This window comes from Onychostruthus taczanowskii, unplaced genomic scaffold (assembly GCF_017590055.1).
Source record: "Onychostruthus taczanowskii isolate IOZ18803 unplaced genomic scaffold, ASM1759005v1 scaffold113, whole genome shotgun sequence".
Classification (NCBI taxonomy): domain Eukaryota; kingdom Metazoa; phylum Chordata; class Aves; order Passeriformes; family Passeridae; genus Onychostruthus; species Onychostruthus taczanowskii.
In genome coordinates this window covers 1,701,840-1,725,561 of record NW_024497963.1, presented here as the reverse complement: position 1 = coordinate 1,725,561, position 23,722 = coordinate 1,701,840, and the positions used below count along the sequence as shown (strand labels likewise).

The 23,722-nt window shown below is 41.4% G+C and overlaps 1 protein-coding gene across 1 annotated transcript in view; it reads left to right on the top strand.

The window, feature by feature from the left end:
- The window catches only part of VAT1L (vesicle amine transport 1 like), a 52,767-nt gene that overhangs the window by 3,550 nt on the left and 25,495 nt on the right, over window positions 1–23,722 (top strand). Inside the window, exons 2-7 of the mRNA XM_041426336.1 lie at window positions 2,799–2,928; window positions 6,630–6,845; window positions 17,082–17,224; window positions 19,339–19,442; window positions 20,266–20,321; window positions 22,031–22,225. Of these exons, the coding sequence (XP_041282270.1) occupies window positions 2,799–2,928; window positions 6,630–6,845; window positions 17,082–17,224; window positions 19,339–19,442; window positions 20,266–20,321; window positions 22,031–22,225 (844 nt within the window). The remainder of the gene's footprint in view (window positions 1–2,798; window positions 2,929–6,629; window positions 6,846–17,081; window positions 17,225–19,338; window positions 19,443–20,265; window positions 20,322–22,030; window positions 22,226–23,722) is intronic.

The window sequence follows — 23,722 nt, the reverse complement described above, 5'->3', positions numbered from 1 at the left end:
CTTAAGAAAAGGGAAATAAAATGCAGCAAAACTAAACCACAAGCATGGAGAATAATATTCAAGGTCCTCAAAAGGACCTGGTGTTAAGGTAGAGCATTGCAGACTGAGAAAGTCAGATTCAGATCCAAGGATAATTCCATATTTGATGAAGTCTGCCTCCAGTAAAGCACAGTTAATACAGTCTGTGCAGGTCACAGAGACATCCCTGCTCTGTCACAGGGATGTTCTTGCAGAACCTCTATGTCAATGTATTGATTATGATAATTCATATCCTTCCCTATTTTCACTTTAATCCAGCTTTTGGATTAAAAACATGCTGTGTACTGTTTGTCACTGGATTGCTTTGCATTTACATTCTCCCTCTGCATATGCCCTTACTTTAAGTTCAGGAGTCACTTTCTCTGGCTGCACACCAGAGCAGGCTATCCTGCTTTGCAGTGGTACAAGAAATAAATTGTGCTTAATCTCTAAACCTACCACTCTTCATGAAACATATTTTCTTGTGATGGTCTGTGCAGTCAAACTTTTCCTGAGTGTGCTTGATTGAATCCCAATGAAGGAGCTGGGTGTTTTGGGTGTAGTTACAAAATTTGCCATCCATTTTTATGCCCCCCTTGGTTATTCTAAGGAAAGAAAAAAAAAAAAAAAAAAAAAAAAAAAAAAAGAAAAAAAAAAGCTGTGTTGACCAATACACCATAATCATGCTTTCAGATCTACTGATCTTCAAATTTCTCAGGTAAAATAAAACTTCTGTCCTTCCTTCAACATGGCAAAGAATAGGAGTAATGGCACGCATGAGAGAAGCAGGGATGCCACAACATGTGAGAGTAAAGGTGATGAAAGTGAATGAATAAAAAACTCTCTATAAAGTGACTAGAAATTATTAGAAAGCCTGGTCAACACTCCATGGTTCAACTAGTAATTAAAACAATAAGAACACATGACTTGATTATTGTTTACCTTATGTAGTGTGAGGTCTTGTAAGTTCATTGTAATAGAGATGAACTCCCAATATAATTTTGCTGCCCTTTGTGCCCCTTTGGGGAAAAAACAGATGAAAAAGAAATGGAACTAGGACAGAGCTGAACTGCCAGTATTATGTCATTAGATGCAGGACTGAACATGTGCCTTTTCAAAAACTGTCTGGCAATTTACTTCATGAGAAGGAATCTATTTGTGATCATTGTCATGAGCAAAGAGCAATGGCCTTTGCATATCCACCTGTCTCCTTCTTGCCTACTTGTTATGACACTACGGGGTGTGTTCCTGCCCAGATTCCCTCATCTCCGTCCTGCCTCGGGGTGCCTTTCCTAGCAGGAATGTAGGGGAAAGTTAACTTTTTGTAAAACACTTGCAGTGTGGAAAGATGCTTTTAAAAGACCATTGCTGAAATTAATGTACACAGACAGTGGTTGCCACCATCAGTGCTGTGGAGTTTCTGGGTTTGTGGTTTGTTTTGGAATTTTTGTCTGTTTGTTTGTTCCTTCTCCAAACAATGGCTGCCTTGCAGGCATTTTGCTGTTTGGAATTTCTCTTTCATGTCAACATCAGAGTGGCAATGTAGGAGGTAGTCTTACCCACTGGATAAGAAGTGATCTTTCCAAAATAATTTCAAATTTGCCAGCTTAACTCTGTGAAAACCCCTCTTAACCTTCCATGTGGTTGATATTATAAGCTTTGTGTATGAGTATTTTGAAAGGTGTGGGTTCAGGTTGCTCCTAAACCCTCCACCACAATTATGAGTGCTTACATTTGGTGGGATTTCCTTCCCCCTCCCCAGTGACCTACATCCCATGAATGCCATGCTGTTCCTGTGCGAGGGCTGGGTGTCTGTTAATTTGTTGGGTCTGTTCAGTCTGTCTGTGTCTTGATTAGTATCTGACTAAGGCTGCATCTAATAAATCCTTGTGCCCATCAGTAATGTGGTGCATCCAGGCAGTTGCTGCTATCATGTGTGAGTAGGACTGGCTGTGTGCTTGGCTAACCGTAAAAACAGGGCTGTGTTTTGGAAGAGTTTTAAAGTTTTAACTGTGGCATTAAGGCCAGCAATCAATATATGCACATAGTAGATAAGTGGTGCCTTTTTTCTTTTCTTTTTTTTTTCCTGTGTCTGCCTAGAAAACCATAAACTTTTCCTTAATACAGTTGCATACAAAAGACAATGCAAAAGTGCTTTAGGATTTTTGCAAAGCTGAGACTGCAGGGAAGGACCTGTATTTTTTTTCTGAGCATCTAACCTGACGACTTCAAAGATCTTAATAACTTTTGAAAAAATGTACAGTCATGATCCAGGAAGGAACAGTTTTAAAACAAAAGCCTATCTGGTGCTTAGTAAGTTCATGCCAGAGTTTGGACTCCTGCCTGAGACAAATACAAGATGCATTCCTGGGGTCACACCAAAGGTTAGGACAGTTAGATCGTGTTAGGTCATTGGGCTCCTAGCCCCAAATAACTATAATGTGTGAGGCTTGGGGTGTTCTTCTTAAATTGACCTGGCTTTCCTTGCCAGCTAGTAGTGCACTTGTAGCAATCGCAGTGTTTCACTGCACTGGATTCTGAAATGCCCTGTGTGACTGCTGAGCAGTCTGGGGCTGCTGTGCTGTGCTGGCACGTGCACCCTCTGCCCAAGGCTCAGCATCTCAAGAGTGGGAATGTCTGCTGGCTCCCAGTGACCCTGCAGAGCCCAGCTTTTCAATGCTGCCCTGGAGTTTTCTGGCTGTGCCTTCATTTGGGTCAAGTTTTCCTCCTCTGCTTTGATCTGTGGTAATAGTCTTTTAATTTTTTCCTGTGTTTTACAGTGGTTTGAACTTTATTGATTTGATGGTGCGACAGGGGAATATTGACAACCCTCCTAAGACTCCGCTTGTTCCTGGGTTTGAATGTTCTGGAATTGTAGAAGCTCTTGGAGACAGCGTGAAAGGATTTGAGGTAATTTTTATTTTTTTTCAAAGTGATAGTTATAATCCCATATAAATAATCACCAGTTTCTAATCCCTTCTGCTCTGCCAGTGACAGCAGCCTTCACCACCCTGCTGAGATTTGAAAGGTCAATTTTTCCTTGCTGCTTCCCAAGCATGAGAATGACCTCTTGAATTAGTTTCTGACTCCACCACTGTCATCTCCTTCAAATCCTTCCTGAAAGTCACTTGTGCCATGTGCGCATCCTGATGGCTAAATAGGCACTGGAAAGCATGAGTGATGTCCTTTAATAAAATGAAAGAAATTAAGTTAACTTGTTAAATTTCTTTTCTTGGCCAAGTTTCCTGTCATCACTGCTCTTTTACTCAAAGCCCAGGTGCTGCTGATTCTGGTTCCAGCTTTTGAACTGGAGTTAACAGAGCCCTGTTTACAGTAAGCATTGCTTCTTACAACTGTGTGCATTAATGAGGTGGAGGTTAAATTAGGATTCTGATTCTGGATATATGATTTAGTCTGATTGCTCAGGAAAAATATTTATTTCACCTGACAGGTTGTGATAAATGACAGATATTTGATGCATATAGTAAAGTTGTCATAAGTGGTTATGGACTCTGTGGTATCTCTTATGGCATATAAGCAGCATTTTGTCCTGCCTCCTATTCTGTTATTGATACTAAACATCTATATTCACTGCAAACTTGCATTTTATTGCCTAAGCAGGTTGAAAATTTTGGAAATAAATACTGAGTTAACACATATGAATCCTACCTTAGTTATTTGCAGAGTCAGCCATGTCAAAAGGTAATCACGTTTTCCGAATTCTTATTATAGCTGGATCTTAAGAAGATATAAATATTTTATCTAAAGACAAAATTTTTTTCTTCTCGAGCATCTAAAATTTGTCAGTTGGATGAAGATAAGGCCAGTTTAGTTTCAACTATGGTTTCAGTGGTGAAATTTTCTTAGGGGATTTGTCTCAGTTCCCTTCCTGCCCCATCTCTGCCTTGAAACAAATTGCAGTCTTTCAATGTATTTTGTTACAAACAGCTGAATGACAATTTTGCTGTTTGAAAACCTTTTGTGCTTCAGTAGTTCTGCTCTAGCATCTGTACTTCATAGCTGTGCTCCATATCGAAGAATATTCTCTGAAAGGAGAATATTCTCTAGAAAACCTCTGCTCCAGATCAGCACACTCATTTTTAAAGTTCTTGCTATTTTTAAAGGGCATCATAAGGCTACAGCATATGGTGCTTGTTTGAATAACACTGCACCTGACTGGATATACTGTGTCTGTTTTTGAAGTGACAGCTTTGTTCTGACTGTGGAGCACGCTTGTGCACTGGTGTGCTCCTGTCGCTGGAACAAACTGTATTTTATTTTTTACACATAGCCTTCACAGCCATGGCTGTGTCGGAGTGATCTAGAGAAGGGCCCACACTCAGAGTGACAGCTGTGCACGGGTGTGAATCCACCAGCAGGAGAGCATGCCGTGAGGATGATGGAAGAACGTTCTGTTGGTCTCTTTATGGAATCCTTGCACAGAGCAGGGGCACACCAGATGCTTGCTGTCTCCTCGACATGTGTTGTTACCTCTGTCCACAGCAATGGCCAAGACTGCACCCTGTATCTTCTGACCTCCTTTCCCTGGGTAAATCTCTTCCAGTTCAAGCCCTATTAAAATAGGTGTAATGCCTATTCCTTCTGCCATTCAAAGAAAAAGCTGCTTTCTGATGATGACAGCTGTATCAGGCCTGATCTCTCTCCAGTTTTGGGGATGATTCTCAAGAAATGAGATCTAATCTGACTAGGCTCTGAATAGTGTCTGTGGTAAAATGTGGTATTTAGTGTTACCAGGAAGTGCCTTGGGAATCACCAAGAGGGACTTCTCTGCATTCTTTTTGGTAATCATTTATGATTCATGGCAAGGATATAGGGCATATTAACATCTGCACTAATTAATCCTAGCAGACTTTCTATTTTAGATGCTTCTTTAAGAGCAAAAGGGAACCACAGAGTGATTACCAGTGAGGCATTGTTAATTTGAATGTATTTCAAAAGGAGGAGGCATTTCAGTGAAATTGGAATGACAGCTCCGTTTCAGCATTCTCATTCTAAAAGAGACAACCCTTCAGAACTGTCAGCAGCCCCTTAGCTTCGAGCAAACCTGCAATATCCCAAAGCAAAAGTGATGACTCAGGAGACCAAAATGTGCTTGTGCTGTAAATGTTTGCCTGAAGGCAAAAGTGTTGTGCTTTACTCCATACCTGTAGTTCCTAAAGCATTAGAGAGCATTGGTAGAATGTAAGAGAGTATCTGGCAGATAAGCGAAGTTATTTTAGAGGGACAGCTGCTGTTAGTTTTAGTTAAAACACAAAAGCCTGGAGTTTGATGCTATTCCTGTCTTATCCTGTGGCTCCATTGCAGAGCTCCTTTCATGGTTCAGGTTGTTGTTTTGGTTGGTGTATTCTAGAAAGGCAGAGGGTCTAAGGCAAGGTAAAAGATGCCATGGGGTTGCTGGTAGTGAGGAATTATTGGGAGTTTGTAAGAGTTGTGCCTGTGAAGATTTTAATACACACTGGGCAAACATTTGCTCAGTGTGGCTGTCCCTTGTAGACCCAGCAGCCCAATTTCTGCTTTAAATTAGTGTTGCTGTCCAAGTCTCTTGTGCCTTGTTGTTACTCTTGTCCATCCGAGAAGAGTCAGTATCTCTGCTTTAAAAAGCTGCAATGAAGGCCAAATACAAACAGTTGAGCTTGATGTGCCTGGACCCCTGAAAGGTTCCTGGGAGCAGCCAACTGTATCTAATATTTACAGAAAGCCTTTTTTTCTCCATAGTGAATTGTGCTTTCACTACCATATATTTTCAGAAGAAACTGAGCAGAGAAATGTTGCACTGGAAGATAATATTTCATTGCTCCTTTAAATCTTGTCAAATTCACTTTGTAGATTTAACAGTGCCTTAAAATCCAAAGGTATATTTTTGATGTTTAAGGTGGCTTATTTGAAGTTGTAGAACTATATTCTGCTCTGACACATGGCTGTGGAGATTACAATCATGGATATATCTTGGTAGAATCAGTTATTAAGATGGTAAAAATAGAGAGTGGGTACAGATGGTGTTATCTTCTGAATGAGAGCTTTTGCAACCCTTTCACGTGCTCCATCTACCAGAGCACAAGGCCTTCCCTTCTCAATCCACAGAGAGGAAAAGTAGCTCTAAATTAGTGTGATGACTGAGAAAACAAAGTTAAAGTTATCCTAGGTATAATTTTCTTTATTCCATGCTTCTCATCCATATAATTGTAACCTTTCCCCCTCATCTCTTCTCTTTAGCAAAATTCCTGGTTATTGCTAAGAATGCTGTTTTCATTCTTTACATTTGTTATTTGGGAGCTCTGCTAGCAAAAGATGGTCTGTACTGGTGATGATAGAAGACTGCTCTATCAGAGAAGAGTGGAGCAAATAAAATAAAAAAAAAAAGGAAGAGGTGGCTTTAACTTCTTTTTGTTATTTTTGTTGACATTAGAAACAGTAAAAGCCCAAAGCTGAGCAGCTTAATTGCTATTTTTCCAAAGATGTGGAGCAGCTTTTTTCCTCACAATCAGACAGTGACCCACACCTTGAACAGGAGACTTGCAGGTCTCACAGGTTGCTCTCTACAGCCTCAACTGCAGTCAGATCCTCAGCATTGTTTTCTTCCTTGTTTGTAGATTGGAGACAGAGTCATGGCTTTTGTGAACTACAATGCCTGGGCTGAAGTCGTGTGTACCCCAGTAGAATTTGTCTACAAGATCCCAGATGACATGAATTTTTCCGAGGCTGCTGCATTTCCCATGAACTTTGTAACTGCCTACATGATGCTCTTTGAGGTTGCTAACCTGAGAGAAGGCATGTCTGTGCTGGTTCACTCGGCAGGAGGTGGGGTGGTAAGTTGGAACTTCTCTTCCTTTCCTGTCACTGAGTACCTGAAAGTCTGATGCATCTTCATTCCTGAAATGAGCCAGAACCTGCAGTTTGAGGTGATATTCCTCTATGTGAGGGATTGCACTGGGAGGAACTGCATCTTTTTTCCCATCAAAATGCTGATGTGAATGGTTGGCAGGAGCTTTTGGTGAAATAAAAATGTTATGGCTCTAGACTCTATGAATAAACATCTCATGGAAAAACCCCTAATTGGTTGTCAGCAGATCAAGGATCAAGCATTGTCTCAAATATTGCATTCCTGAACTTACACATGTTGTACTTTTACGTTAAAGAAGGGTATAGTGGAAAGAATAAGCTCTCTGCAAAAGGTATTTGTATGTAACCATAATCCTCTTTACAGTAAATGTCCCTCTCTGAATACTCCTGCACATATAATGTGTGAGTGTGTGTGGTGCTTTCACTGTGAAAGATTTTCTTTTCCCCTTCTCGTAGAGGGATTGAAGGCAGTGAAAAGTTCTCATGTGAGTCCTGAGGAAAAGGTACAAATTTGAAATTGTAGCCAGTGGTGGCTGCTGCATATTGTAGTTTGGATCATTCCTGAGGAGGCACTGTGTGGCACAGGCAGAGGATGAATTTGTGGGAATACCAGGCCACACAGTGAAATAAAGAGTCGGCATTTTGCCATGCCAGTTCCTTGAAGTATCTTTTAGGAAAAGTCTCTTTCTTTGGAAAGTATTAAAGTTTTGTGCAAAACATTGTGATATTGACTGCGGACTTTTATACATTTGAAATTATGCAGTCCTTTTTCATAAGACAGATTTTATGACCTGAGACCATTAGCAGATAGCAGCCTTTGAAACTCAAGTACCTTTCTATGTTCTTGTTGTGCCTTATTTATGCTAAAATAACGTTCTGTTTTCTGCTGAGGTCTGGTGGGTAGCCCCAAACACACCGTCCTTAATTCTGCGCCCTTAGCCCTTTTTCAGGTTCTCATATAAATGAAGGCTGCAATCAAAAGAATAAATTCATGAGTTCTCTGTACAAGGTATTTTTAGCCAGCCATAATCCCAGTGGCAGTGAAGGGTCGGTGCTGTTGGAACAGTGGAGTAAATGAATGGAATTTATAATCGTATTATGCTGGGGCACAGTCCGGCCCACAGAGCTGGGGCTGACCATTGTTCTGTGGTGTTCAATCTCTTCGTGTGGAATTCAGGGCTGCTAAAGCAACATGAGGCCACACATTCAGGGGAATATTCTACAGGAATCAAAGTCTCAGCTGTAGCTCTAAGGCCATTTGCCCCCCTGGCACTGTACAGCCCCTTTGTGGGCTGAGCATACACAATTAGCCCCAGAGCAATCCCTGCACGTACCTGTGTATCTAGAGAGGCTGAACCCCTCCTCCTTTTTCAGATTCCTGTGTTTCTTTCTCGTTCTGATCTCACTTTTCTCTATTATTTCCTCCTTCTTTTCCTGAAGGACTGGTAATGCTCTGTTAATGTCAGTTCTCACGTAGCTTCTGCTCTAGTGCCTCAGTGCTGGGCTGTTCCTGGAAGGAGCTGCTGGCTTCCTCTCTCATCCCAGCTGTTCAATGGGCAGCTCTTGGCTGGTCCTCTGCTGTGGCTGCTCCAAACCTTCTCTGAGACAAGCTAAAGGAAAGATGGGTCCTGCTTGGCTGCCAGGAGAACAAGGAGGAATCAGATCCATCACTTGCTAAGCAGTTAAATAAAGCAGAGTTTCCAAGGGAAAGGCCAGACATGCAGGAAGGGCAGCCAGGCTGGCAGTAAGGGATGGAGGGCTGTGTAGGATCCAGGGGGACTGCAAGGAAGAGGGAGACAGGGCTGGCCAGCCTGCAGGCCAGGATGCTGATCACTGTCCCAGGGGAGAGTGCCTCACACAGCCCCTTGTTTCTTGTAAGGGAAGAGCATGGAGAACAAGAATTGGAAATTGTCCCATCACTTGATAGGTTTTTAAGGTAAAATATCACTCTGAAGGTGCGTGGATTTTTTTTTTCTTTCTGCTAAGCAGACATAAAGATTTCAGAGGGGTCTGTGTTACTCTAATAATCTGTCTCTTAATCCTTTGAAAAATCTGACAGTTTCAGATCAAGCACATCATTCTCACAAAGGTCTTTCTTAATGAACAGAAAACTGGCACTGAGGCTGCTATAGAAAGAGTTATTTTTGTTCTGTTGCTTTAATAGATAGAATGCCCTTCCCCACTTTCAGCAAATCTGTCCAGTTTGTTTCTAAATGTCAGAGAAATTCCAGAACACTTTAATGAGACAATAGGCTCCCTGTGGGACTAGAAGTTTCTAATTGTTCATTTCTCATTATGCAAGATCATTATTTTAGCTGCTTCAGGCAGTTTATGAAAAAGAACTTGTTGCTTCAAAAATGTTTGTGAGGTTCTTTGTTCTGGCCACTCAGTCCTCTTTAGGAGGATCCTGCAGCTTTTTCAATAAGAGGAGACAGGCAAAATTCTCAAGGACCTTTACTCTTGTGTACTATCTCAGTTTATTTATGTGGTCTTTTGTTGGTAGATACTTTTGGTAGTGAGGTAACTATAGCAATTGTCTTCCCATCTGTGCCTGGAGTGTGATTAGTAGCTTTAATGTCTGACAGGATGCTTTAGATAAGTCAGGTTATTTATTCCAGAAGTTCCTGGGAGCATCAGAAGATTAGGAAGAGAAAAAGGAAACGTACCAAGATAGCCTGTCTTGGAAAAGGTCTCACACAGCTGTCTCTGTGTTCCAGGCTTGAATCATGCTCCATGTACCAAACGAGTGCCTTCCCTGCCCCCAGTCCCTGGAGAGGCAGGGCATCCTGCATCTTCCCTGGTCCTGGAAGGAGAGAGGCCACACGTGGGGAAGCACCTGGTGTCCCTGAGCCAGGGGACAGGAGGACACCCCCAGACTCTGCTTCTGGCCCCTGGGATATTGCACCCTTCCCTCAGGGGAGGAGGAGCTGCTGCAGTGCTCACAAGGGGGATTGAAGGGAGAGATGACATTTGGTTTTCGTAGGGTTTGCTTCTCATTTGGTTTTCAAGTTTTTCAGCTTGTTGATTTTGATTGCTTGGGAAAGGGGCGGCTTAGGCTTTCCTGGCTCTTTTTAAATCCTTGGAACAGGGGGAGTGAAGAGAGGGTGACTCTCAGCTCCCACCCTGGGCAGGGAAGGAGGCTGAAGATATTTCAGGAGCCTCCTCAGAAAGCACAGAGCAGGCTCACAGTGGCATTCCGTGATTCCCACAGGCTCTGACAAGAAATGAACTTTTCAAGTCCTGCTGCTGACTAAAATCTAACAAAGTTGCCATTTGCTCCCCTTTCAGGCCTCTGCTTGGCAGGACACTTAGAACTTCTGATTAAACCGTCAAAGTGAGTATCAGGGCAGTTCAATAATTAACAAAAAATAGAATTGTCTCATACAAATAGAATTTAATTGCTTTAAGCTACAGAAATGTTCAAGTGCCCTTCTGAACTGGTTGCTAAATCAGGGAGAAAGTCAGATAACACTAAACATCATAAATAGACATTAATGCTGAAAATAATGACTTTGCAAGAACACATGACTTACTGCAGGACATATATTGGTCTGCCTTAACTGTACAACACTGCAATTAATGTTTGAAATTACTGTAAGGCAATGGAAGAGTAGCTCCCTTCACAATACACTTCCCCATCTCTTTAAAGTGAAGCAAAATGGCAACTGAGGAAAATACCCCAAGAAAACTGAGCAGTTGTGTGCACCCTGCTGGGGCTGATCTGCCCTAAGAGGCAATTAGTTCTTTAAAATAAAAACTCTCTAAGCCAGTGCATTCAGTGCAAGTCACAGCACAGGCTTGTATGAGGTTATAAAGTTTTGTTCACAATTATTTATGTAAACTGTTGAATTAGTCTAAATACAGGACTGTTGTAGTAAAAAAAAAAAATCGAAACAAGCATTATGCTTTTCTCTTTGAGCTTCAATAAATCCAGTCCCTATTTCTATGATATCTACCTGGAAAATTAATTCCTCCAGGGCTTTATATTTGTGAGAGAGAGCCATTATATCCATTTGCTTGTTTGTTTGTTCTTCATGTACTTCCTCTTGTGAATATTTAGAGCACAAAGCTTTGGTTATTTACCAAGATTTTGTAAACACCATTCTCATCACTTAACTCCTCAGACTCAAGGCAGAATTATTAGCCAATTCTTTAGCATTTTGATCTTGCAGATGCTAAAAATAAGCCACCTTCCATGCAGGAGCATTGATTGCTTCTGCTGAAGCTGTTGTCTGACCTTCCCTTTCAGGCTCAGCAGCAAAGGAAGTGCAAGCAGAGTAAGTTACAGATGCAGTTCTCATGTTTGAATTTGAAGGGTAAATCTGACTTGGCAACAGATTTAGGCCATCCTGGCAGGATTTGTTACTGCTTGGCAGGAGCCCTCTTTTTTATTGTGTCTCCCCTGCATATATTGCAAATATTTGAGGATGTGTTCCCAGCTGAATCACTGAAGTGGTGACATTCTATCTGACAAAGAACTGGCATTTCTTAGTGAATCTAGTCACCTGCTATCACAGACAGCATATAGGAACCCTTGCAAGAGAATGATCTAATTTCTTCCTGAAAAAACACCTAAGTGTTTATCCATTCAGATTCTCTCCACTCTGTCTTACCCAGTGAGAAAACTTTCCAGACTTTATTCATGGCCAGTAAATGCATCTTTGTTCTTTGAGAGTTGATGTATCTTCTACTTAATGATGTTATCCAGTAATTAAAATTAGGTCCTCTTTCTTCTTGGAGCACTTCTTTTAGATCTTTTTGGTAGGATATATATGTTCACAGCTACAACAAGCTCAGCATGAAATCTCTCCTTGGCCTGTATTTTTCTGTCTGAAGGAGGATTGTTTGCTCATACCCTGTTTTTGTAAGGTTAGATGTCTGTTTCCTGGGTCATCCTCCAGGCAGGTCCTGCTCCAGGCAGATGTGGATGTGTTTCATGGGCTCTGAGCTGGTTGGGAGCACAGCAGCAGCAAGATGGTAGGAAAGGCAGATCCTGTTAAAGCAGATCTCACAGCATTCCTGATCCTTTTAAATATTGCATGGAGAGGCTGCTCTGTCTGCACTTAGCAGGGAGAAGCACATTAAACAGCACTCCTGTGTTAGAGTCAGGACTCCTTGAATGTGAGTAATTAGAATTGACTCTTCTCCTGTGCTGCTCCTGGCCAGCCCCTGTGCCAGGACGTTAATCCAGCCCACTCTGCTGACACCTTCACCTGCTACCCAGCCTGCACTGGCTGTTTTCATGCTAGCAGTTCATAGCTCTTCTGCATTTGATGAAGTGCTTTTCTTGTTTCATCTCCAGCAGCCAAGGGAGGGGATAAATCAGCTCACACGCTGTGCCACCAAGTCTGGGCTGCTCTAAGTACCCAGCTGCTGGAGCCAGGCCGGGCAGTGGAGGCACTGAAGGCTTCTGAAGCCATGGATGTGCTCCCTGGTGAGAGCATTTCCAGACACTGCCTCAGAGCATAATCTGCTCATCAAACACAAAAGCCCAGCGAGCCGTGCACAGAGAGCAATTTCCCTGACTGAAGCAACTGCAGCCTTTGAAGCCCTTTCTTCTTGCCTCTTGCAGCCCTGCGCTCCCCAGAGGACATGCCCTGTCCCCAGGTCACTGCAGTGCTCAGCTCTGCCCTGGCTGTTCTGCCTTCCCAGGTGGAGTTTGTTTCCCCTGGCAGAGTTTTGCTGGGGTAGCTCCACTGAGCTGCAGAGGATTTGTGCCAGATGAGTTTTTGATGCAGCTCAGCTGTACAGTTTTGCAAAGGGGTAAGAAAAACACACCCTGCTAATTGTTGCAGAAAATGTGAGGGTGAGAGAGATCATTATCTCAGGGTCACTGTCCCCCTGCCTCCACTCCAAAACTCATTTGTGGTGAGCTGAGTGTAGCAGACGCTGCCTTATGCTTGTCCAATAATCACATTTTAGTTTGTCCACTCTGCAATGTTCACCCAGTGTTTGGTTTCCAATTTCCTCTGCTGTAATTGGGAAATGACACCTTCAGGAGATGAAAAGTTGCGTATCAGACTTCTCCTAACGCCAGAGAAGAGTTTTCCTGATGCCACAAGATCAGTAGATGATGCCCCTTGCAGTTTTCTTACTGTGTTTGAGTACTGTAAAACACCTTCAGGTATGCTTAGGTGGAATCAAAGCATTTTGGAACTTGGATTCTTCTCACATCCAGCTCCAGACAAGTTTCTTGTGCAATATTAAGTCTGAATACTCTTTTTAAAAATGCTGTAGCACCTTTAGGCTGCAGAAATACATCATAAAAATGGTGATTCTTTACTGATACAGTTTTGCAGGGCGGTGTCTTTTACATGGTTTATTCTCTCCTGCTCTCAGGCTGCCCTCAGTTTACACAGCAGCAAAAAGATGCTTTCTTGAAAGGATGGTGTCCCATATCTGCTGTAATTCAGCGTGCAACTGGCACGTCAGGCTGGTGGCATTAGGTCAGACCCTTCTGGAAAGCCACTCACTTGTACACCTTATTTAGATTTCATCCAGCATTGCATTTGTGTTAACAAGGTAATTAGATTAGTGAGTTTCATTCTATTCATACTTTCTATATTGACTTTTAAATATCGATGACTTTTTTTCTTTGAAATTGTTGAAATGCACTAAACAGTCTATTTCATTGTTACTTCCTAGAAAACTACTTTTCCATTATTTTAGGTGATTATCTTGGTATGAGAAGTTTCCAATCCTGCAGGCTTAGACTTGGGTTTTAAAGCAATGAAATATGGAGACTTTTTTTTTTTTCTGGATCTAAAACTACTGTAAGGCTATAAATTTATATTAATTTCTGTAATAATCATATGTGTATATTAGGTTCAACATACTGGTTTTATGAATTCACAGGATATCTTGAAGAGGAATCCATCAAGCAGACTGTGAAGCTGGGGAGACACATCCAGCAATAGCAGACATCCTTCATTCCACAAGCTATTAATTTCTTTAATCTAAGCTAATCAATCCAAGCCATTAATTTCTCCAAGGTTTCACCACATGATGTTCTGCCTCACTGGAAGTGTTCAAAAAATATGTGGATGTGGCACTTCAGGACAACTTAGTGATAAAACATGGTGATGGTGCTGAGCTGGTGGCTGGACTTGATGGTCCCAGAGGTCTTTTCCATCCAGAGTGACTCTGTGATTCTGTGATAAGTAGTATATAAAATATATGAGTATAGTAAAGGAGATTAATTCCACTTTAAGGGAATATTGTGTAACCATGTCTATCCCTGATTTCTTTTCTATTCCCAAAGACTGCTAAATTCCATTAAAGGTAGCATTAATTGTCCAAGTGATAATTATTTTTTGCCATTAAAACTTACTAGTTTTCCTGGTACAGAAAGCAAGAATCTGGTCAGTACATCTGTTTAGAAATGGGCATTGTATATGAAAAAATTAGATATGTGAAGAATATTTTTCAACCCATGCTTGTATAATTTAGCACCCTCTTGGAAGGTTTTGGAGATCATACACTATTTCTGCTAACATGGTTCTTGCTGCCAAAGCCAGAGAGGCTGGTAGCAGAGCTGAGGTGGTTCTGCCTGGGCAGGGAGGAGACAGAAAAGCCTCTTGTCCCTGCTTGCCACAGAGCAGTTGTCAGGATCCAAGTGACAGGACAAGCTTCAGCAGCAAAACCCTTTGTGGAGGCTTCATTTGTGAATCGGGGTATTCTGAACACTGGTCTCAGTATTTGCAATTAAAATGTGTCACCTGCTGAACAGTGGTGACTAATCCAGAGGCAGCTGCTGTGATTTGAGGGATTAGAAAGGAGATTTAGGAGTGACTTGCATAGCCACGGTGCTGTTTTGGAGCTTAGCTGAATTCCACAGAAATTAGGGAAATGGTTGAGTTCATAGGTTGAGTTCAGTTCCCCTGTTTTGATGGGGAAAGCATGAAAAGTCCAATATCAGCCTTTATTCCTAGATTTCTGATAGAGCTACTGAAAATACTTTGCACAGACATAAGTAAGAGTCAACTTCAAATTAAGATTGCAGAAAACTGTAGAAGAGTGTTTTGTGGAATTGCTTCAAAACACTTCATCCAATTATAAAAGAGCTGGTCACATGAGTCAGTTGTGGACTTCAAATATCTACAGAAAGCTGGAAGGTGTTCCCAGCTGATCTGGGATTTTAGATAAGCTTATCTCCGGGGGGAGGGAGAGGTGTACTACAGAGTTTGAGTCAGGAGGAAAATAGGTTATTCACATCCCAGTGTTTTTGTGCATTTCTCCTATTCATCTCACTGTCAGTTTGTTAAATGTTAATCATCTTCTGAAGGATAAAAATCAACATGCTTTCTTCTTGAATATTTGACCTTTTAAACATTCAGTGGTTTTGATTCAGGATATACTCATTAGCCCTTCTCTGCCCAAGTTAGATTGAAAATGCAGAAAACTAATTAGAGAATAGATCAATAATGTCAGAATTTCATTCAACTACCATGCATTATAAATTACTGATTTATCTAAATCACTGTGGGTGTTGGGTTTCTGTGAGACACAGAAGTGAGAAAAGACAATTGCTTAGGAAAATTGCTAAGAAAAGAACAGCTACAAAATCCCCAATTTTTTTTCTTTTAATTTTATATTACATTATTTGTGGAGGCTAAAATCTGGGAAGGGTTTAGAATGAGATGGTAAGTAATAGAGACATGAAATATCAGAATATTGAAACATTTTCTGCTCCCTGAAAACATTACATCTTTCAAGATGAGACCCCTCAGGAATGGATTTTCTTAAGATTTTTGAGAGATTAGGGATTCCATCCCAGGAAAATAATGGACACTTTTAAAAAGAAGAGGTAATTTTTTTTGGGGGGTTGGATTTACCATGCCAGAAGTAAGCATTGTTACCTGTGAGCTTCTCTGAGCTGCTGGACAAGCTGTTCAACCTGCTGTGGTGTTCCATCCCTCATCTGCGAAGCAGGAATGAGAATGATCCCTTCTCTTGCTCTCTTTTCTGTGTGTGTTTGCCTGTCTAAAGATCTCCTGAGCTGTGCCTTGCTGAGCAGGCATTTACTGAGTAACCCAGCAGGAAAGCTCTCTGAAATTCCTGGTGCCATCATATGTAAATAATTCCCTTGCCCTCTCTGGTGGTGCTCAGCTTGGAGTTACATTCAGCAGAATCCATGAGGATGCCAAGACCTCCAGGCTATGCAGGGATAGCTAATTATCCTGCTCTAAATAAAACCCAAGTGCTAATTACTGGGATGTACAACTAATAATCAGGGTTTCTGGTTGGAGTGAACAGAAATGTGTTTGTCCCTGGGTGGTTTTACTATCATGCATACAGTTTACAAATGACAATCTTTAGGCTGTAGATGTAAGTAAGAGTCTGCTGAATTCCATCTGATAGTTTTTTTAGAATGACAGTGCCTTTTTTTAAACTTCTGGATATATCCACTGTCTCCAGTGGAAAAACGTGGTTGCAAGGGAGGGTAGGGTGTGGCTACCTAAAGTCTGGTTTTCTTTTGTTGGTGTGTTAAGAGTAAAACAAAACCTAGGTTTGTAGAAAGATGACCTTTCAGGATGGTTTTTGAAATCTAGATGGCTCAGCTGTTAAGCTTCCCTTCTCTCAGCCTCATGAAATTAGAGGTAAAAATTCTATAAAAGCTTTCTGGGGCCGAAAACTAGAAACTCAAAGTACAGACATCTGATTGCACAAATTCTTCAATGCCCCAAGTGCTACCTAAAGGCTGGCATAGCATCTGATGGACTCCACTGGGCTCCTGCCCAGACCAGGAGGAAGAATAATTTTCCTGGACTTGCTCTGGGCTGTTTTATCCTTTTTGCTGTTGATCAGTTTTGAGCCTGGGGCCCTGCTTCAGCAGACCTCTCTTAGAGTGACTGGGGGCTATTTCTGCATTTTGAATACTCAGTAATAACTGTTGTTATCAATAAGAGGTAAAGAAGATTTTCTTTATTATGCAGGACTTGTTACAGCAATTTGCTGTCTCCCACTGAGACCCTCAGGAGACATGATCCTACTGTGTTAGGACTGCTTTGTCTTCAGAATATCCTTGTGATTTAGTGTCTTTTTTCCTGTGGCTGAACTGCATTTCAGTGGAAATAAACTGGTTTGGGAAGTGCTTGCCCATGCTCAGTCTCGGGTTTTGCTGCGTCAGGAGCGAATGGGCAGCTGCAAACTCTGTCAACCAATTTCCATGCCAGTGAACTAACATAATAATGTATTTGCAGGGTCAAGCTGTTGCTCAGCTCTGTTCAACCATTCCCAATGTTACCGTTTTTGGAACAGCTTCATCTTTCAAACATGAAGCAATCAAAAACTCGGTAACTCACCTGTTTGACAGGAACGCAGACTATGTTCAAGAAGTAAAAAGGTAATCTTGTGTTTTCCTGAGTCAGGTCTGTATAGTACGTGGCAAAATACTATGAAAGGCACCAGGCTGATCATATTTATGGAAGGATATTACATTTGTGAGTTTGGGAGCTGTAGTTTATTCCAGTTATTCCATCTGTCCACTAGGGACAGGATAGTAAGCATCTCCCTATGTCTTGATAAGCAACATGAAATTTTTCAATCCCTGTCCTTATTTGGAATCTGTTGTGAGCAAAGTAAATTAAGTGAAATAAACTAAAGGTCTTAACAGAAGGATGTACTTTGCCTTCATTTGCATATGTACTTGCTTACTGTAATGCACCAAATAAGATATTTTCAGTGGATTTGTAAGGGATCCAGGTTCTGGAGTTTTCTGGTGTGCTTTTATCTGCCTGGGTTTTTATCCTCTGCCAGGGATTGATATCAGAGCACATGATGTCTGCTTTAATTTCAGATCCTTAGAGTTTGTTTGTTTGCATTCAGATTAAAATCATCCTGTTGCCTTTTGAAGTCATCATGTGTGTTTCTGTTTATATGCTTTCAAACACTTTGGTTTTCAGTTTGTCTAACTGTTGATACTGGTGTTGGTGGAGGTGGCAGAACTTCTCTCTGGGCTGTTAGCACTGCAGGCTGGTATTGCTGGAGAAATCAGGGTGGGTACAAGAGATGAAAAACCAGGGATGTAACAAGCCAGTTTGTGCTTCTTTCCTGGCACAGGGGTGTTTAACATCAGCTCAGTGAGTCGTCCTGATTGCAAGACGGAAGTGGCACCCTGTAGAATGTGCCAGCACTCTGATTTGTAACTCAGATCCTTCCATTTTCCCTTTGCATTGAAAAGATCTTTAATAAACCACCAGCAGTAATTCTGAGAGTGCTGCTTTGACAAATTGTCTCTTGGCAGCAGCATCAGCAAGGGAGTGGGGCAGTTGTTTGGTTTGATGGATATTGGCTGTGTACTGTGTTCTGCTTAAAGTGTTCACTTCTTCAAAGTCTGTGAGCAGAGCAGGATGGAGCTGTGATGGAGAAAGGACAGAGGTAGGAACCTGCTTTATTGCAGGTCACAGGGGCATGCAGCAGGGAGAAAACTAAAAACAAACCGGAACAAAACCAAAGCAACCACCAATGACTCCAAGCAAATGAAAAAAAACCAAAAAAATCCATAAGAGATGTTATGAATGTGGAACTGTTCATAGGGGATGAGGAATCAGTTCAACCAGGGAAGCCACCAAAAGCTATTTCTTTGTAAAATGTTTATTCCTTTACAGTGGAGGCTGATCCAGTGGCCTGAATAGAAGCAATTCATTGTCCCAAATGTGGCAGCAGTACCAGGGACTGAAGTTGCCTGGTTTTGCTGCTGTTTGTAACCAATGGATGTCTGGGTGTCACCTTTGTTTTGTGAGGAAGCTGAAAGATGCGTTACAAGGCCAAATCAGGATATTCAGTGTATTTTTTTTTTCCTCTTCAGCATCATATTGACATTGCATTGACAGAGCTGTTGGAAAGTTATAAATATGCAAGCTGTTTATTGAAACAGTACAAAATGCCTGATTGTAACACTTGTGCTGGGTTTCTACCTCTTGGTGGCTTCTCTTTATGCTTGATTTAAGTCTTAGCTGATAGCTAGTTGATAAAATATCTGAAGAAGAAGACTCTGCAAATAACTTTACAAGTAATTTTGTCTGAAAAGAAATTAGGATAAGATCTGTTTCCTTACAAATTCAGAAAAATAATATTAGATGTGAATAAGAAAAATATCCTTTTTCTCTATTCACTAAACCAGCATTTGCTGATACTTGGATTCAGTCAAAAAAGAACTTTTTATCTCTTGCCTGTATTTTGCTAATATAATTTTCCTGAAAGCCCTGAAAAAGGGGGAACAAGATGGTTTCCCCCTCTTTAATGCCTAAGAGGGATGGGTTGGCTAGCCTGAAAAACTTGCACTGTGCCACTGAATGGGTCTGAAATTTATTTTGATGAGGGTAAAATTTTCACAGTCAAAGTCTCGGCCTTAGAGTCCTTTCTAAAGAACCTGGAAAATGTTAGCATTTTGTTAACAACCAGCCTGACCAGCCCTGTGTATCTTACTGCAAAGTAAGAGATTTTTCCTTGTTTTAGAATCTCAGCAGATGGAGTAGATATTGTTTTGGACTGTCTTTGTGGAGAAAATACTGGGAAAGGCCTCAGTCTTCTCAAACCACTTGGGACTTACATTTTATATGGTGAGTGGGAAAAAGCAGGTACACATTTCAAAACTAAAGCTTTGCAGAGCTTAAAAGCGTCCATGCCCCTTCTTCCAGAGCTGGTGATTGACATGCTGTGCTTGCTCAGTTTGATCACTTCCAATCAACAGTTTTAGTGAAGCTGACCATGGATAAAATTATTGATAAATAAATGGTAATATAAAAACATGTTTTAAAACTATTTAGAAAAGCAAATCCAATACTGAAAGTGAACCTACATTACAGATTGTTAAACATCGTTGGGTGATACAGGAGCAGCATGGGAGAAAGTCTGGATCTCTCATTCTGGGAATCATTGTGTGGCCAAGGAACTTCAGTGTAGTTTTTGTGAGAGAGAAGCTTGAAGAAAGAATTTCAGGAAGAATGCTGTTGGGTTTATTTAACATGACTTTGAGGAATCCAACCCGGGCTTGTGTTCACAAATTTCCACTCCTGTTTGTGGACTGCTCCTCACATGGAGCAGACCATCCCCCTGCTGTGTGCCAGGCTGCCCTGCAGCGTGGGGCAGCTCCTGTTGGAGGGCACAGCCAGAGGGATTCCTGGTGCCCAACACAGCCTAACCTGCCCCTGACCATTTGATAGATTGCCAGTGTCCTCTCAGAATTCCTGTAAGCCTGGAGGGCTTGGTTGCCTTGGCTTCTTTGTTATTTTTTATTCTCAAAGGGTTTTTACTAATCTCTTTTAAACCTGGGCATGTTTTTTTTTTTCTTAAATATGAATCACAGAGATTATTTTACATTACTAAATGGTCTGCTGTAGCTTGTAATAATAGGTTGTATGTGAATGTGCTCATCTTTTGCAGGTTCATCTAACATGGTTACTGGGGAGACAAAAAGCTTCTTCAGTTTTGCAAAATCAGTAAGTGTCTCTGTGATGATGCTCTTTCCTCTAACTTTGGTCTTTTCTGTAGCTTTTTATCTTCATAATTTCCATTTATCTCTGCTAAGTTGTTACTTCTGATGTTGTGGTTTTGTGCCATGTTTTCTTCTGGCAGCACAGCTAGATGAGAATTGGATCTGTGTGCATTTCACATTGCCATTGAAATTGTCTGTGAGACATAGATTTCTTACACAGCTAAGTAGCTAAGTTTAAACTGCATTATTTATTTATTTGTGGCAAAACATCACCTCCATGGATGTGATTAACTGCACGATGAAGGTTACTTGTCTCTGAAAACACTGTCAGGACCATGCAGTGAATTGAAGGAGATGTATCTCTTAATTGGGGCCTGTGTCCAGTCAATTTCAGCTTTTCAGAGATTTGTTGTATACAGAAAAACATTTTTCAGTTCTCCATGTTCAAGTGACATCAAAGAGATGATGACGTGGCTTTTGTTTCCTAATTGATGATGTCAAGAAATTCAAAGTTCAAATGTTTTGGTTTTTTTTCTTCAGCTTACTACAACAACAGAAATCTTTGCAGAAATCCTAGAGAACAAAAGTAGGACAAAAAATCATATAAACTGCCAGCAAGAAATAAGTTAACCAGGAGTGACAGCAATTCCTTCATACAGGAAAAACATAGGGAAAAGTCTTTTCTGAACATCTGTCCTGTGATCTTTTTTGGCAAAATCTCATTTAGAGCTTCCAGCAGCACCCCCTTCCCAGGAGGAATTGTCTTCAAAAGTCTCTGTGTAGCTGAAAACAAGTCAGAGACTGTAGCAAGGAGCTACTCTTTGCCTCCTGCATTGTCTTAATGGCTGTAGTGGGAGGATCCTTGTCATTGTCACACACTTGTGACCAAAAACCAGGTAATCATTGCTATGCAGCCTTTTTACTGGTAATGTAAGAATAGCCAGATGCTTATAATGTGTAGGGTAGCTTGGCCCAATGAAATAAATTTCAGCTGAAGTATTTTTCAGATAGTATTGGTATTTACTGATGGAATAAATGTGAATAGATTGAAGGAAGAAAAGAACATACAAATTTTGTATACAAGTATAAGTAGTTTCTTTATGTAATTGTGCTGCAAAATTAGCTCATAAAAACTGTATGAAAATTCTAATTAAAAATTTACCCAGTCAAATGAAATTTGCAGGGAAGTGGCATCTCTCACTCTCAGTGATGCTCTTGGGCTAAATGAAATAAAATCCTTTCATCAGATACTCTGAGGTATGCTCAAGTGTCATAAACATAATAATGGATGTGGAGAACTGGCAGCTGATAGGCAGTGCCTGGTTCCCTTGGCTTTGAGCAGAGTCATGGCCAGGAGCTGCCAGTGAACATCTGGGCACTTCAGTGGCTGTCTGGAGAGAGCAGGAGAGCAGAAGGGGCAAGGAAATCCAGACTCCTTGCTGCCAGACCCTCTTCCAAACCCAGATGTGTTCACCATCCTTCTCACAGCCTGACCTCCTCCAACACGGGTTTGTTTCATTCCTGCTTCTCAGTCAGCTGCACACTTTCTTTCCTCATCCTTAAATCAAATCCTTGCTGCTTCTCTTGGCTGCTGCTTCAGAGCTGGCAGATGAGTCATTGATCACATCTGCACAGACAGCTTGCTTGAGAACTTTCCTGTACAATTCTTGAAAAATGTTTTTCTAACCGTGCTGTTGTTTATTGGTTTCCCAGTGGTGGCAGGTTGAGAAAGTAAATCCTATCAAGCTGTATGAGGAGAACAAAGTCATTGCTGGATTTTCCCTGCTGAATCTACTTTTCAAACAGAATCGAGGCGGCCTGATCAAGGGTGTGATGGACAAACTCCTAAATCTATATAACAGTAAGAAGATCAAGCCTGTGGTTGATTCATTATGGGCTTTGGAAGAGGTAGGAGTCCTCATTTTGAAATTTCTGAAAAATATGCACTTTTAGAGGTAAAATAATATTTAAAGATATTTTCTAGTTATTAATGTGTTCTGCTTTTTAGTTTGTGCCTAAGTTGTCTCTAGAGCCCCTGCTATTTGTAAAGCCAAGATCCAGAGTTATCCACATATTTCTCTACTAAGCAAATATTTATGGAACATGCTAATAATAAATATGTTTTTTCAATCTTAGAAAACTTTCTTTTTCCTAAGTGCATGAAACACGTGACTAACAAGTGCAGAGTGAAATGCAAACAATGGAATTGAAAACAAGTTAGATTTTTTTCCTCAGAATGCATTTTAATACACAAGCTTTAGTTGCAGTGCCACAGTTGTGCTAGCAAACCTTGGAAGTCTGCAGGTTTTCTGGCAGTTATTGAAAACGTGTCAAAGACCAAGAAATCAGAACTCACTTTAAATGTAAGTTGCAGTTGTGGACTGTGGCTTTCTTATGGTTCTTTTTTTAATGCCTCTAATTGCTCAGCTCTCCTCAAAGACATGCAAAGAAACCAAGTTGCTGACAGCCTGGGCAGTTACAAAGCCCTCGTTCAAAGCGCTGTTTGAGACATTTGTAGTTAAGATGCTGGTGAAGGAAGAGAAGTATTTTTGGAGGTGTGAACAGACATTACCATATGAAGAAGCAACACAATTATAGAACACCACCAGATTAATACTCACGGTTTATGTGTCTGTGAAGTGCACTGAGCCTGGCGCATCCCTTGAGATGTGTGTCTGTGATCCTCTGCTGAGTGGGGCTGTGTCTGTAGTGTTGTGTTTCACTGCTCAGAGGGTGCTGCAACAAAATCCTGTCTGTGTTGGAACACCGTAGGTGGTGTTGCCATGAGGGAGTAGTAACCTCCACCAGGCTCAATCCACGAGTAGTGCTGCATTTTACTAAGATTGTGGCTGGCCTGTGAGCTGTTTCCTGAGCCCAGCGTGTCCTGTGCTGTCCCTGCAAGTGCCCCAGTGCATCCCGAGGTGCCGCTTGGTGTGGCAGAGGTGCGAAGGGTCCGGCCCCTGCGGGCTCCTCCATGATGACAACTTCCCTAGGAACCCCCTTCTCTTCCTCTGGAAGGTCTGCCTGAGGCCACACTGTCACCAAGAGCCCCCAGGGACACCTGGGGCTGGCCCAGCTGGGGCCAACGAGGGGCTCTTCTTGGCATCCACCTGCTCCAGGAATGTCAGGTGTTGTGACAAAGATCGGCGGCTCAGGCAAGCCCAAATCCTCTGCTGCTGCCTGAAAGGGAGAGCCCTCTGCAGAGCAGTAAGAACCAGGAGTGGGATCAGATTTGTGGTTCTGATGTATCTTTTTAAATTTAATTATTAAGTAAGCTTATGAAGGAGCTTAAAAATGTAAGTGGCACAGGTCTCTAGACAGGAATTCTGCAATTTCTTTGTTCATGTAAAATACATACTTTTCATGTACTGGTGAGTAAGAGAAGGATAATTAAAATAGTAACAA